General features: G+C 30.9%; 2 protein-coding genes across 2 annotated transcripts; one reads left to right on the plus strand and one right to left on the minus strand.

Annotated features, from left to right (window-relative positions):
* Positions 1–1716: 1716 nt before the first annotated feature.
* LOC11416529 (uncharacterized) lies at positions 1717–4764 on the minus strand. Its single transcript, XM_003612998.4, has 2 exons — positions 3353–4764; positions 1717–2128 (listed from the first exon to the last, which is right to left on the minus strand). Exons 1-2 carry the CDS (start codon positions 3816–3818, stop codon positions 2073–2075), a joined length of 522 nt encoding a protein of 173 aa, XP_003613046.1. The 5' UTR covers positions 3819–4764; the 3' UTR covers positions 1717–2072.
* A 9350-nt stretch (positions 4765–14114) lies between these two features.
* Positions 14115–16277, plus strand: LOC11415533 (uncharacterized protein At4g38062). The gene has a single exon (XM_003612999.1). It carries the CDS (start codon positions 14115–14117, stop codon positions 16275–16277), a length of 2163 nt encoding a protein of 720 aa, XP_003613047.1.
* Positions 16278–16665: the final 388 nt, after the last annotated feature.

A 16665-nucleotide genomic window follows, 5' to 3' on the forward strand; every position in this document is an offset into this window, starting at 1 on the left:
TGCACTATGGAGATAATACCTATGTTGTTGTTCACTTACATATAAGAATTATATGTAAAATTTAATAAAAAAAATAAATATTGCGTGTAAAATGTTTCTTTTAATTATGGGGAATTAGTCACTTTAGTCCCTAAATAGAAAATGAGTAGTCACTTTAGTCATTGAATGCAGAGAAATTGCAAAACAGTATCTGAGTGTAGACTCTGTTGGTCAATTTCAGGGACTAAAGTGACTGATGGAGTCTACTTTCAGGGGCTAAATTGACTAACGGAGTCTGCATTTAAGGACTAAATTGACTTACAGAGTCTACATTTAGGGACTATTTTGCAATTTATCTGCATTCAGAGACTAAAATGACGACTTCTTTCCTATTTAGGGACTAAAGTGACTAATCTCCCTTTAATTATTTATTTTTCTTTAATTATTGTTTCCTCTCAACAGTTTACTTTTGCATGGTGATTACTAGTAATTGCAATCTATTGGATGCTCTAATGTCAATTTCTAGTTTCTTATTTTCTTTCCTTTTGTTCTCTCATTTCTTATGAAATATTTGGTTAGTTAAACTATATCCCCTGATTGATATACATTATACAATCCTTAATAATGCAAACATTTATTCTCAAGCAAGGGGTTTCAATGTTGCAGAAGATGAGGCCAAAAAGTAATACGGTTCTCCCAAAAAGTAATTTATTGAAGTACTCGTTAAAAAAACCCTTTATTCAAAGGTTAAAATCATAAAGTTCACAAAAAATCGTACTTGGAAATTTGCTCAAAGATATTAATATAATTTTTTTCTTCCAATTTTTGTAATTAATGAGCAGAAAGTAATTTAAAAAATACTTATTTAATAAAACTATCATATTTATTACATTTCTTAATTAATGTGTCCCGTAAACATAACTCAGTTGGTAGGACAATACATTATTATATGCAGGGGTCGATGTTCGAACGTCGGACACCCCATTTATTCATCTTATAAGGTGAATTCTAACTGCTAGGCTACCTGACAAAAAAGAGTGAGCATGTTTTTTGTCAAACCATTTATTAAATTGAGATATTATAATCAAATATTAAATTGAGATATTATAATAAGATATTATAATCAAAAGTTAAAATAAGATACTATTTTGTTCTTATTTATAAAAGAAAAATTACTTTTAACCTTAATTTTATAAGGAGAAAACTTAGGTACAATTCCTTATGTGTTTTTCGTATGATTCTTAACTAAATTCACCATAATTTCCTCAAATTCATAATTTTCTCAAAGTTTGCTATATCAAAAAAATATGTATTTTTAGTTAAGAACCATACGAAAAACACCTAAGTAATTGTACATAAATTTTCTCCATTTTATAAATGATGTATCTAATTTGTATCTAAAACTACATTCATAATTAAATGAATCTAAAAAGTGAAATTTCTCTTGTAAATAACATGAAGAGAGTAAATTATCAAGATAAATGATGTAGCTAATCTGTATCCAAAACTACATTCATAATTAAATGAATCTAAAAAGTGAAATTTCTCTTGTAAATAAGTTGAAGAGAGTAAATTATCAAGAACGTCAACAAAAAACGACAAATTCAAATACTTTACAAATTCCTCGAAAGAAAATACTTTATAAAAAAATTACCTTATAACCATAAAAAAATTACTTTATAAATTTTATTCAGTTTGTTAAAATATAATTTGTGTTTAGTTGTCCGAAGTAGAATATTGAAGTTGAGTAACAAATAATAATCTCAACTTAATATCCATATAGTATTGCTTTTTTATTGTAGTAGTGACTGGCCATATAGTATGTTCTAGCTACAAATTTTGCATTGCAAATTGAGCTTTTACAATAAGAAGAGAAATGGATTCTATGTACAAAAAATTACATTAGATTACATTAGATACATAATGGATTGTTTTTGCTTCCTCTACTTATAAAAGGTAGTCAGAAAGGTCCTTAATCATAAAAGATGAAGCTGTATGTGCTTGGAAACGTGTTAGAAATCCTTCCACCGCGCATGGCCATCGATCGAGGCGCAGTGGAGATCAAAGTTTACAAACACACTGGAAGTAGTTTTCTAAGCTTCAAAATTCTGAAGTGAAGCTAACCATTGTTCCATGTAATTGTTGCCAGCTGCAAATTCAATCAGTAATCCAAAACACAATAAGCATGGATACAGATAGAGATGAATGTATCAACAGATCAAAAGAAAAATGAGTACAGTGAATGAATAGAGTAGAGTTTCCATCATTAATTTTTCTTGATTTGTACCAAGCACAAACACCTCAACTAAAACAGCACGGCTATATGTAGAGATTTTTTTTCTTGAAATCTCGCGAGCGTGTGTGTTTTGTGAGTTGAAAAGGAAACTGCAAATCACGTGAACTGGTGGAAATCACCGCAGTAATGGTGATAAGTAGCCAATCACATTTAATCGCAAATGCTTTGCGATAACTCTCTTCGCTTGATTTAGCATTTTCCCAATTACAATGGCAGGTTGGGTTTTTTAAACACAATTACCCATCTTGCAGTTTGGAGTAAGCAATTGTTACATATTAAATTCAATCATCTTGATCCGTGTGACATTATTAGTTCTATTATCATATAAGATGATTTAAGCATGAACGTACATTCAAATTCAATCATCGTAAAGATATAAAAAACAACTCATTTTCCATAAACAAGAAAACAGTTCTATGATTAGATAAGATAGAAGCTTCTGTAACTGTTTAACATGTCAAATTAACGTAGTATGATATAGTAAATGCTTATCTTCTATTTCAATTTGTTATTTTAAAAGATCTATAAATCTCACTCATAGACCAAAGATATTATGTTCAAAGTACTCATTACTCACACACAAAAACCATTAAAACAGAGAGAAAAAATGAGGCATGAAAGCACTCAGAAAATAAAGAGGGGCCAAAAAAACTTACAAGGCTAGAAAAGCATGTCTCTACTCTACAGTATCCACAGTTTCATACATAGTTACACAAACCAAACATTAAAATATAAAAACCATAAAACAATAAACTCGTAGATTGATACATTTGAAGACAGTTCCAACAATAAATAAAAAAAAGCAGAATTGTTTGTCATGAATTGTGCTTTTGGATTTAGCTAACTAAAAGACCTAATCATCATTGCACTTACAGTTGAATTATTACCAAACTACCAATATAGCAAAATCACAAACACAATAACCATGATGATAATGACACACATTTCTTCATCAAGATCAAAATCATCAACAGGCCAAACAAACCAATTTTATTACAGATTGTTCAGGCATCTAAGCAAAAAAAGTAAATCAGCTCAGAAAAATTAGAAATTTCAATAGCAAGTTCCAAGTCTTACCAGAAGAAAATTGATTTGGTAGATTCTTCTTGATAGCACTCAAAAGATGATTATTTGAGCCTTCAACTTCCTTGCAACCTGGTCTATAACAAGGAACCAAAACAGCAAAACTACTATCAGATTCAGACTCATCATCATCACTCTGAAAATCAGAACCATGAGGCTCTAACCACCCAATAGACCAATCTGAGTCATCAGATTCAGAGCCTGATAAACAACCACCACCACCATCAGATGATACTAAAACAACATCATACTCTCTATCAACTCTCCTCTCTTCCCTACTCTGCCACTTCTTCCTAACCTTCCTTTGATTATTTGTTCCCTTTATCAAAGGAAACTTCAAAGACTCTCTTTCTTTCAATGAAAAACTCCATTCAGAAGATGGATTTCCATTAACAATAGGCTCTTTCTCCTTACTACCTCCCCATAACCAACAAGACAAACGTGTCAAAGACACATCCATAGTTACAATTTTTTTCTTCTAATAGCAAACTTGCAAAGCTAAAGGGTTACACAACTAGGTGAAGCCAAGGATTTTTTTGGTGTGAACCGGGCATAATCTCCAGAGACTAATCCCTCGGACCGAAACCAAGGAATTTGTTAAAGAATCGAAAGCCAAAGCAAATTTGAGACATGGAATGGGCAATATATTAGAAAAAATTATGATCCATTCATGAACCCAAAAAATGGTATCAATACCAATTCATAAAAGCCAAAAATGTAATTGTTTCTATTATAATCATAAATTAAAAAACAAAAGCAATTATGAAACTGATGCAATAAATTGATCAAAGGACAAGGTTTCCTTAAATATCAAACCCAATTAAGCAAATTGAAGAAATTAATTTGACTGGATTTTACTGACCCATTCCCCAAAATTGAATGTCACCAAAAATTCTCAAACACAACACTCCAATAAATTAACCCCCAAAATAAATAAAAATTATCCGATCCCTAAAAAAAATGATTTTTTTTTTTTTAAATTTTATATCTCAAAAATGGAAACCCAATATCTCATATTCTGATTCAAAATGGAACAGTCAAAGAAACCCAGTAACACTTTTGAGTAAAGACCTTAGCTTTAGGGTCAAAATTGGAAATTTCCCCACACACTCAAAGAATCATCGGAAAAAATCCCAAATTTCTCGCCGGAAAATCCGATCATTTACGCTACTGGAAACAAAATTAAGAGTATTTCTCCGGCGATAATAAATAAACCGGGAACACAATGGGTAGAAGAGACTCAGTGAGTCGAATTTGGAACCCTAACTCGCGAATTACACGGAAGAAAATCCCCCAGTTACTATGAAACTCGTCTTCTTCTGGATTTATAGAGTGGTTGCTTTTTCAATGGTGTTGTATTCAATGGTTCTGATTGAATTGGATGTTTGATGAACGGTTGGATTTGGAGTTTTATAATATTATCATGCACTCTGAATTATGGTGTTATGGTTGTTTATAAATATGTTTTTTTAATTAATGAGAAAATGTTGGACGTTGGTTCCTTGTGATGAAAGGGATTGGAACCGTCCAAATTTGCTGACGTGGTTGACCATCAACATGTGCATGTACGGTTCATTTGGTTGACACGTGTCTATAATGTCGGATTAAAATGGATATATGTTGTTTTCTTCTTTACTTTGGTAAGTAGCAAGAAATTAATCTTAAAGATGAATTAGCAAGAATTTAAGGGATTGAATATGTTGTTTTCTATTTAGGTGAAAATGATGTAGAAGATCTCAATGACAGATAAAGGATTTATGATGATTAAGTTTAAATTAACTTGTTTGAAAAATAAATTTGATTTAGTTAAATTAAAAGAGTGTTTGACCAATAATAAGAGTTGGGTTTAGTAGAATGAGTTAAACTCTTTTAATATGATGAAGTATTGATTTTTGATCGAAAGATGTATTTTAGTGTCCGACAAACATTAGAGTAAAGGAAAATATGATAATACTTTCAAAAATATATATATATGATAATAGTAAAATTGAAGGAGAGATCTCTCCACTCTAAAATAAGAGTAGTTTTAATGGACCTCATAATTTTAAGTGATTAGGTATATTTTTGTTTTAACGGTGAAATAACATTAAATGTATATCCAGCCTAACACTTCAATTAGTAACTTCTGAACTCTCACGAATAAATGGATTTAAACGCACGTTGACGATGAACCAACGTAATTCTAAACAGGTGCTAAGTAAATTTTGTATGTACATATTACTAATTTTTTAATTGCTTAATAGTATTTTTCGTAGGCACTTTATATCTCTAAAGCTTAAAACTTCAATAGGCCATAGCTCAGATGTTGACTTCATCGCTCCTCCATCTCCGCCAGCAGACCTCCTTCCTTTGCTCAGGACTGACGCAACAGGAACTTTCTTCAATAGGTCTTAGCCTTTTTCCTTTTCTTTTGTTTGATTAGCTTTATAACAAAAAAAAAATTCAATAATTATACTGACTACTGGCTCGGTAATTAACGACATCATTATCATAATGCATTTTTAGTATCATTTCTCACACTTATTAAATTGGATAATGATATAGTAAAAATGATTTTTTCGTAATTGAAGTGATACGTGAAACTCACACAAACAATTGTGATTTTTTGAGTTTGAAACTGAACGAAGATGTTCAACATAACAATATCGATATTGTAAGTTGAGTTACGCCTTATAGACGCATTTAAAATAAACTTTAAATATCTTGCTTAAATATACTACCTCCGTCCTTAATTATAGGGCCCTTTTGAAAAAATAACGGAAATTAAGATGGTGAATATTTGTATTAAATATGTTTGTAATTAGTATTGTTTTTACAGTTTTATCCTTTAAGAGAGAGATGTTTTATGTTTTCAACATGCTATTTATTGTTGATTGAAGAAAAAGATGTATAATTAATAGGGGCATGTATGTAAAAAAATAATTAATGTAGTTGGAAATAGCAAAGAAGTCTTATAAAAAGGGACAAAAAAAATTCTCAAAAGGGTCTTATAATTAGGAACGGAGGTAGTATAAACATCATAACTTCTAGTTTCTTCCTAAAAAAAAACTTATAGTTTATAATTTCAATTAACAACAATAACAATGAATTGGTAACTGTTAGACTATGTGATGTGCTGCCTGTGCAAGAGTATTCCTTATATGAAGTTATATTGGGGACAAATCATTTTCAATTTTAAGAAGCTAAGACGCACCATGGTGGGAATTGATCACCAAATTTCTACGAAAATGATTTGAAGTCAGTTATCAATTTTTCTACTGGAAAAAACTGGAGGTGGGTATCCGTAGAGTAATCAACACTCAAAGAATATATATAGAATATGGCAACAGAGTTATAATCTTCAAAAATAGCCAAATAACATATCCAAAACAATGACAACTTTGTCGTACCAAAAAAGAAAAAAAGAAGCCAGGATTAGAGATTATCTTTTATCTTGAAGGAATCACAGAGATTATCAAATTAGCACATTTTACACTTAGGATAAATTTTAAATGAAAATAAGAGAATAATAGTTTTAATAAGTTAATTTTGTTAAAAAAATAGTTATTATTTTTTAATCAAATTATGCTCCTTATACTCGGTCCCCTAGCTTTAAATTCATGGCTTCGTCTCTGCTTGTTGGTGTGACTTTATAGACAGTGGCGGAGCCAAGAAATTTATAGAGCTTGAGCAAAATAAAATAATGATAAGTTTTACCTACGGAAAAAACCGTAGGTAAAGGTGGAAAATTTGTTGTGACAGCCATTTGGCACTAACATGCGGATTTAGCTACATAAATTTTTCCTATATTGACGGATTTTGGCCGTCACAAAAATTCAAATTTGTTGTAAATTTGTTGTAGCGATACAAATAAAGTATAGGCAGTGGCGGATCTTGATTAAATTTGTTCGGGGTGCCAAAATGGTATGTAATATATATAGAACCGTTTCAATTTGTAACAAGAAATGCTAGGTAGATAAAGTCGTTAGTTCATTTTAATTTTAGTGTGGGGGAGCCGGTTCAAGTCCGTGCGAAGTTGTAACAAGAAATGCTAAGTAGATAAAGTAGATATAGCAACCTTGGGGGATGGTATGGCTCTCATAGGTCTCAAAAGAGATCCGTCCTGAGTATTGGTTGAGCTCGGGCGCGTGCCCAGGCTAGTTGGGTGGTGAATCCGCCCCTGTTTATGGGACTGGTTCCAACATAGACAATGAACTTAAATGAGAGAAGGGTAAATGACAATATTGTAAGATAATTGTTACGCATCAATGATAATATTTATGAATATTTTTTTTTATCAAGTCAAAATAAAATTATAAACTCAGCGAAAAGTTCTCCCTAATATAAGATTTGTTCGGGAAGAACTGAGAGAACAAAATGTTTCTTACAAAATCATTGAAAATACAATAACACGAAGAACATCAGCACCTACACTACCCCATGTACACTAAGTATATGTTTAGTTGAGAAGAGAAGTTTGAAAGAGAGAAGTTGGTGAGAGAGAGTATGAAAAGAGAGAAATAGAGTAGATTTGATGGATTGTTTGGTACAAGAGAAAGAGAAGAGAAATAGAAAGGAGAGAAATGTTGATTATATTGAAAAGTATAAAATTACCCTTGAGCTAAGAAATCCTTTACATAAAAATGATTTAATTAATTTAATTACTTGATTGAATATTTTTTATTTTTTTTAAGAATACTTGATTTAATTATTGAGCAGTTTAAATAATTAGATTAATTAATCATTAAATTCAGTAATTTAATTACTTCATTTATTAATTATTTAATTTGATAAATCTAACATTTTAATTTATTAGACCAACGCAATAACTTAGTTAAGAAAAAAGGAAGAAGAAAAATAAAATCAAAAGCCTCCATCATCAAGACATGACCCACCCACTGCATCTCCTTCCACCCTCCCTACCACGAAGACCTTCCCTTCCCTTCATTTATCCAACACCACCGCATGATTTTTTTAATTTGTATTGTTTTTAATCATATAAATTTCACTCAAAAAATATTGGGAATCAACTTTTTTTCACAAATAGTAACCCAACACTAATTAATACTCGTTTTAAAACGAGTGTCGTTTTAATCAAAAAATTGTTTCAAAATGAATGTCACTTTCACTTTTCAATGCAATAATAAATTTTTCTTTTCAATTGTACCCTTCAATTAATACTATGTTACACTACTTCCAAAGTATTATTTTTTCTTGGATTTTTCTAACATGTGCAAATTTGCACATGTTAAGGATACTAAAAGAAGCAACTTTTTATTGAAAATCACACTTGTTATAAAAAAGAATATATATTTAATGTAAAATACACAAGTTCCAATATAAACTTACTACTTTAATATCCATAAATCCTTTTTTCTTTAATGAAAAATAAACCAATAGTTGATTAAGATAATTTTGTAAAATTGCTGACATTTGATTACTTTATTCCATTTCTTAATTTATTTGCAATTGACTAAAACGACATTCATTTTAAAACGGAGAAATATAAAACAAATAAACTCATGTTTACTGCTTTCAACCACAAAAAAGATAATTTAACTCGAGTAAACGATTGTCTCTTCTTTTTGTCGCAAACAACATAAATATTTCTTTCCATTAAACTAACCCAAACAATGGCTAACCAAACATGATCGGACAAATGAAGAGGGTCCGCAAAAATAAGCCCCATTAATTGCCTAATTTGAAACCAAATGTTGTCAAAGTTAATACACTCTAAAATTTAATGACAAATATTAATATGTTAATTGTTATGTTAGTTTTTTCTCTACGATAAAATTTAAACATTGACTTCCAACTCTTCTTTTCAAAAGTTAAATTAGCTCATCTAAACTAACCTTCAACTTCTTAACGTTTAACTCAAACTAATTAAGCTACTCAGCATGCACCCTAAAAACAAACGATCTACATTTTCCTCGTAAGCAGCGCAGTTAGCACAAACATTGGATTTGGTTGAATATTTTATTAAGAAAAGTTATTGAGAAATTCCTTGACTAAGTGCACCAAGAATATAGTCTTACTTTTAGAGGGCTAGAGGTCATGTCCCCCACATAAACATATTCGAAAAATGATTGAAGACTGACATGCGGTGAAAAATAGAGAATATTGTTATTATAATTAATTAAGCATCTAGGATTAAGGGATGATTGATAATATTGTATAGAAACTAGTAGTGTGATTGGTAAAAGAGAAAATAAATAAATTTGTTAGGAAAAGAAAAAGTTAATGATGAACTTCTTTTTTGAAACAAAGTTAATGATGGACTTAATCATGTCAATTACTTTTGAGAAAAATAGAATCAAACTTTTTTTAATACAGATTAAAAGGTTTGATTTCTTGTATTATTGTAAAAAGAAATTGCTTCTCACTTCTCATAAGCAAAAATGCATATATTATGATTTTAAAAGTTTTATTTTCTACAAATAATTATTGTTAGAAAATTGAAATTCTAAAGTGACCTAAATATATATATATATATATATATATATATATATATATATATTTTTAAGGAAAAAGTGACCTAAATATATTACAATGCAAGTTTTGGTTATGCCTCACATACATTTTATTTTATTTTGAAATGATTATGAACCTTTTACCTTTTCAAATATCAATGTTTCCTTTTTTTTTCTTCACATGTCTCGTACATGATATTTCCATGTATAGTATCCTATGTTTTGCTGAAGTTGACCTTTGTATGTAAAGTATCTTTAACAAGATTAAGTAATACTCAACCACCATTTTTTAGTTCTATTTTATTTTCTTTCACTTTGAGGGGGAAAAAACACCATTGCCACAAATTCCAACTTTTTTTATTGCAATCTTCGTAATATATATATATATATATATGGGTCTACATGAATTGAGGTAATCAATTAGCCGCAAAGTACAATTGTTAAATCAAATTGTGGCCACTTGCATTTTGTCCAAACATGGGCTGTGGGACACAACTACCATCTTTGATGGTAACATGACTTCTTGTAACTTGCTGGAAACTCTTTACCTTCCCCCCTTGAGCACTCTATGTGCCTTGGACTCCAAACAACAAAATAAGTATTTTTTATTTATATTTTCTATACTTTTGTTACAAGAAAAATAATATTGAAATTTAGTTCAAGAATACTTCAACCCATTATAATAACATAGTATACGCTTGAGCAATTATATGTTGAATCCACATTTTTCTAGTAACCAATGTGGCAATGTCTCCTTGAATGGGTAATATATGAGATAGAACTTGACTGATTCTTGATATGATATACTTACATAGTTACAATCAACCGAAGCTAGCCACTTGAATGTAGTGATCATTCATAATGTATTTGGTCACCCTATGGCTTACCCTTGCAGGGGTGTTTTAGGAATATAGTGACGTATTTTTGGCCTTATTTGCATCATCGTGATTTTTCCTTTACTTAATCTCCTTAAAAAAGACAAAGTGTTGGAACAGTTTTTGATGCTTGATGATGTTTTCGTCTCTCTATGCTTGCAACTTGCATTGAAAAAGAAGCGGTATCATACCAATTCGGCAACTTGGTTATATTGGTTGAATTGCATAGTAGTTAGTTCTCTAATCGTTTTTGTTATAGAAGAAATGATAAACATCATCTAAAATTCATACACACATTCGTGTTGTATTTAATTTGAATAGAAGTAAAGATCAAATATAATAATATCGATATTGTTAGTTAAATCATGTCTTACGAACAACTGATCCTACCTCTCCACCTTGTGATACACCCAAACATAATCAATCTCTCAATATATGCCATAAACTTGGTAATTCAAGGAGATATATAGGATGAGCCTTCTCTCTTGTTATCATTTTAGATATTATAACTAAAATAAAATAGTTGATGAATTTACAAACGACAGAAAGAAAGAAAAAAAGAGTAAGAGCATGCCTCGGTGAGGGGTCAATGCAACCAAAAGAGAGTACTGAAACAAAAGGGCATGCTCCCGGATAGAAGGGAACATGTATGTGGTGTCCAAGACACATGAAGTCACATTTCATTACAACTTGGAACAACTCTCATCAAATTGTATACTATAAGTGAATGAATCACTATCATCATCAAGGTGTAATAGATGTACAAAAACTATTTTACCAATCATGTCACATGGACTGTGTTTTGGAGTACTGCCTAGTGCACAATCATCTATCCTGCCTGTAGTTGCCCTTTCTATTTCTTCATGACTTATCAATTATGTATTGTGAATAGTAGAAAGGCTTCAACTATTGGTTAATGGCCAATCACATTGCACTTTACTGTATAATTATTGGGAAATTTTATTTTAGATTTTATAACTTAGTGAACTAAAGAACACCAAATGGAAACAATTCAAACAACTTCCCACTAAAGTGTGAATAGGGCTGATAGATCAATAGGTCTATAATTTAGTCTAGGTTAGTTTACGACACACTCTTTTGTTAAAGAGAGATAGTTGAGATTTTTGTAGAAGTCTTATGTAGTTAAAAAAGTCAGACCACAAACGGTAAAAAAAGTCTTTTATGTTTATCAAGTCGGTTTAATTTGATCCCTCAATTTAGACGGCTTTATTTTGCTCAAAAATTACAACAACTAGTGATTGTTGTATACTTTAGGGACCAAATTAGAGAGAGAACAATAGTTCGGGACTAAATTGAGGGTTTATTTGTTTTAGTTTTAATTTTTTTTATAAATATTTTTCTTCTTATAATAAGCATTGATGAGAGTTACAATTCGACCGGTAGACCATACTTTATGAACAAGCTCCGACTTTACTCCTATCTTGTTAAATTTAGGCTTAATTGCACTTTTCGACCCCTATCTTTTCAAAAGTTGCGGTTATGGACCCCTAACTAATTTAAATACAAAACAACCCCCTATGTTTTGATTCTTTGGCAGTTTTGGACCCCCAAGGCAAAATAAAAAATTAAAAAATTGACACGTGGCACCTCATTTAGGGTGCCACGTCAGCGTTGACCGAGTCAACAATGGACTAGGGGTCCAAAACTGCCAAAGAATCAAAATATAGGGGGCTGTTTTGTATTTAAATTAGTTAGGGGTCCATAACCGCAATTTTTTGAAAGATAGGGGTCCAAAAGTGCAATTAAGCCTTAAATTTAAGGCTTTAGGAAGTGTTAGTTACACCCTCTTTTTTCTATTCACACTCTCCCTGTCTTATTTATCTAAAAGACAAACTTAGATATATTTCCTTAAATGTGTTTTCATATGATTCTTCATATAAAACACATTTCTTGTGATTATAACAAAATTTGGGAAAATTGTGAATTTAAAAAATAATTGATAGTTACGATCATTTTATGTAAAGAACTACATTTTTTTTGAGGGAATGTAAAGAACTACATGAAAACATATAAGAAATTTATTTAAATTTTGTCCTTATCAAAATGTCTCCTCCACTAGGGATTTTTGTTGGGAAATATATAAGAGGGGTATGTTAGAATTTTCAAATAAAATATGGGAGTATGCATGTAGAAAAAGGGAGTACACGAATACCTCTCCCCTAAGGCCTGAGCTATGTGCCAACACTAATCAAATTATTACTTAGTCATGCAAAGATTTTGGAGAATTTCTTTTTCCACCCTCTACCCCCTTGCACACCCTCTAATTTTTTTATTTTACCCCGTTTGATATCAATCACGACACATTTGTTTGGTTTTACTCTGTTTCGGATTTCATAATCCGAATTTTTCTATAATATGGTTCGGATTTCATAATCCAAATAAAATGCATTTTTAAAATAAAAAATAAAGCGCACATGACGCATATGAGATGAGAAAAATAATAGTTGTAACTTTTAGTCATGTCTAAGAAAAAAAATCATGTTTTCAGGTGTGTATCTCGAAACAATATTAATATTTTTTTGTCTGGGTGTGTATTTTCGAATGCTATACGATTTTGGGAGGAAAACGTTGGGCCAAAAAACTAGTGTGGTTATTTTTTCATCCGGTCAAAAGAAATGGTTAATTTTTCGTTTTTATGATTTGGAAAACGGTTAATACATGATGTTAAAATCTATTATTGGTTATGAAACGTAACATGGAATCATCATCTTCTTCTTCCCATTTCTCTTGTTCTTCTTCCATTTTCCTTTCACATTCTTCACCCAACACTTTGCTCGTTCAAACTCATGACACTTTCTGGATTTCACGTGTATGGTATGTTCATTTCCTCCTTCAAGTTATTTGATTTAACATTTCTAGCCATGCAAATATTTCATTGTAACCTAATTTGAATTTAGGGTTCTATGTCATGTCCAATGTAATCTAATCAAATCAAATGAAACAAAAATTGAAACCTATTATACATATTATGTTTTAATTAATTAAGGTATTTTGTCATCTATATGAACAAATAAATACGTCACATAAATAATTGAATAGAAAATTAGGGCAACACTTTCATAAGTTTGAATCAATTAATGAGAGATTGTATGACACGTTGTTATCATTATGTTCATTTGTCTATGCCTAAGCCAATCAATTAACCAAGTAACAAATATACTTTAGAGGTACATTATAATGACTTGAAAAAGTTATTTATGTGAATATCTTTGACATATGTTATTGATATTATATAGTTTACCTAGATAGTATGAAATATATGGAATATGTTCTCAAACTCAGTTCAAATCATGTTTCATAACCACCAACTTTTGGCCTCTTTAGCTGCAAACTTCAATGTTACTAACTGTCATTGTCTATTTCTTTTTATTTATAGGTAGCAAACAAGTTTTTTGAATGTAGAAAACAATGAATAATGTTTATGAAGAGCTAGATGAAGCTAAAGGTGAAATTAAGAAACTCAAGGCAGAACTTAGAGGTAAAAAGCGTTCATATAAGAACTTGAAGAGATCACATGATGTGCAAGTCAATCAAATACAAGAAGCGATTTCCAAAGCCGAGAAGCTTGAACAAGAACTACTACAAAAAGCCGATGAGTTCATTTATGCAGACCAAATACATGAATGTCACAACTCAAATTTTAGTCTGGTGGAGCGCCAGGAACAACACGGGACCAATGATCAGTTAAAACAGTTTAAGCCATGTACGAAAGAATGTGAGTCGGAAAAATCTACATTGCTTGATGAAATTTCCTTTTTGAAATCCAAGTTAGATTCTCATATAAAAGTATCACAAGATCTACAACATCAGTTACACATGTGTAAGCAATTACTTGCACATGAAGAAAGCCAGAGAAAGTCTATAGAAGTTGAAGTTTTAGATTTGAAATCAAAATCTGAAGGATTAAATTCTCAGAAAGACAAAGATATTGAAGATCTTAGGAAGGCATTGAAAATACAAGAGGTGTATTATAAAGAATCAAAATACTCAAATGAGAAATTAGAGCAAGAAAATCAACAGTTAAGGAAGTCTCTAAGAGAACTTCAGGAATCTCAAGATGCGAGAGCTTCATATTCTATTTCGATGCTACGATCCAATCTTAGAGGTTTGCAAAAAACTCACAGAGAGTGTGTCAAAATTTTCAAGGCTAGACAAGTTGAATGGAGCTTTCAGCTAGAACAAATGTCAGACAACATTGACAACTATCGTTATGCGTTAGAAGTTAAAGCTGCAACAATAGAAAAGCTCAAGAAGGAGTTGGAATGTTCTCAATCTTTTAATATTGAGATGATGTTGCTCAATGAAGAGATGTTTGTTATGCTGCTAGTGTTAAAGGAAGGAATTTCTGAGCACAATGAATTACAGAATTCGCAGCGTAAAGAACATAATATCCACAAGGATATGCTTGAAGAATCAACAAAGTGTAAAACCAAAATGGATTTGAAGGAACAACTTTTCGAAGTTTATAATGCTCTAGACAAGCCAAATATTGAATTGGATGATAGAACATGTGAAATAAGTGAAATGGAATTTGAATTACAAATGTGGAAGTCGTTTGTCAAAAGTTTGAAGAACGATCTTGAAGAAAGCCGCGTAATGCGAAAAGCACTCGAAAATTCACTACTTGCTCAAGTAGATTTTAATGTAAGACTCAAGCAAAAGATAGATAGCTTGGAACATAAGTTGGAAGAGGAAGAGAATAAAATAAATTATCTTCAACTACATCTTTTTGTATTGGAACAAGCACTAAAAGAAAGGGACGCAAAAGCTTCTGAACCAGAACAATTTAGAAGAGAGTTTGATAGTGTTGTGATTGAAAAATGCAATGTGGAAAGAACCAATGAGTTTGAGAAAGAGATTCCTATAAAGGGAAAAAATATGGCAAAAAATGAACTCATGAAGTATGTTACTTCATTGAAAAAAGAGTTCATTAGCTCATTGATACCCTTTAATTCACAACTAATGGAGAAGCATGCTGAAATTATTCAGGTTCAAGAAGTTTGTGATAAGATAACAGAAGCTGAGGCTCTAGCTATTATTGAATTTGAAGAGAAAAAGTTAATGATAGAAGAACTTGAGGATGATATTAATGACATGGAAAATAAACTAAAATTGCAGGAAGAGAATTTGAGCCAGTTAAAACTACTTGCATGTGATATTGAAATGGAAATTGATGCAAAACAGTTGAAAATAAAGCAGTTGAATGATCACTTGGAAAATAAGCTAAGAGGCTCAGATGTTTTGCTTCAAAAAATCAAGATTGAGAATAGAAGTTTGCTTGACAATGGTGCAAGATTGTCACTAGAAAGGGAAAATTTGTTGAGTTTTATTATGGGATTAGGCGATAAAATGAACGATTGCACAACTGCAGATACTAATCTCGTTCATGTGTTGAGAAGCTTAGTTCAATCTTTTGAGAAAGAATGTGTAGGAGGAATGAATTTAAAAAATGATGATGGATTGTTTGTAAAAGAGAACATGATAGTACATTCTCCTACAGGGTTAAATAAACCTGAAAGTTTATCTGATATAAGGTCACCATTTGTGGAGCTTGATAATAAGTTGCAATAGAAAAAAGATTTGTCAAATCCTAGAGGAATGGAAATGGAATGTGTATAGGTTAAGTATATTAGCAAAATAGTCATGTAGGTAGTTTTTTTTTTTTTTTTTTTTATGTTGATAGTTGTTATGTAGGTAGTTTTAAGTATATGATCATTTCATTAGATTGTATAATACATATGGAATTTATTTGTTTTAGCTTATGTATATTATTTTTGTTGTGTTTCAATGCAATTGTTCCACAAATTACGTGTAGTTTGTTTTTATAAGTGATTTGTCCGGTAGTGATTAGATAGAGGCAACAATTGCATGCGGTGTTCTGGTACGATGATGGTGTAGTCTTCACAACGGAGCGAAAGGTGTAGTTTGTTTTTTAAATGAAAACTTTGGTTAATATACA

The sequence above is a fragment of the Medicago truncatula genome, chromosome 5 (assembly GCF_003473485.1).
Source record: "Medicago truncatula cultivar Jemalong A17 chromosome 5, MtrunA17r5.0-ANR, whole genome shotgun sequence".
Lineage (NCBI taxonomy): Eukaryota > Viridiplantae > Streptophyta > Magnoliopsida > Fabales > Fabaceae > Medicago > Medicago truncatula.

Coding starts and splice junctions, on each gene's coding strand:
- LOC11416529 (XM_003612998.4), bottom strand. CDS start 3,818: ATGGATGTGTCTTTGACACGTTTGTCTTGTTGGTTATGGGGAGGTAGT. Junction 2,129..3,352: donor ACCAAATCAATTTTCTTCTG/GTAAGACTTGGA, acceptor TTGAATTTGCAG/CTGGCAACAATTACATGGAA.
- LOC11415533 (XM_003612999.1), top strand. CDS start 14,115: ATGAATAATGTTTATGAAGAGCTAGATGAAGCTAAAGGTGAAATTAAG.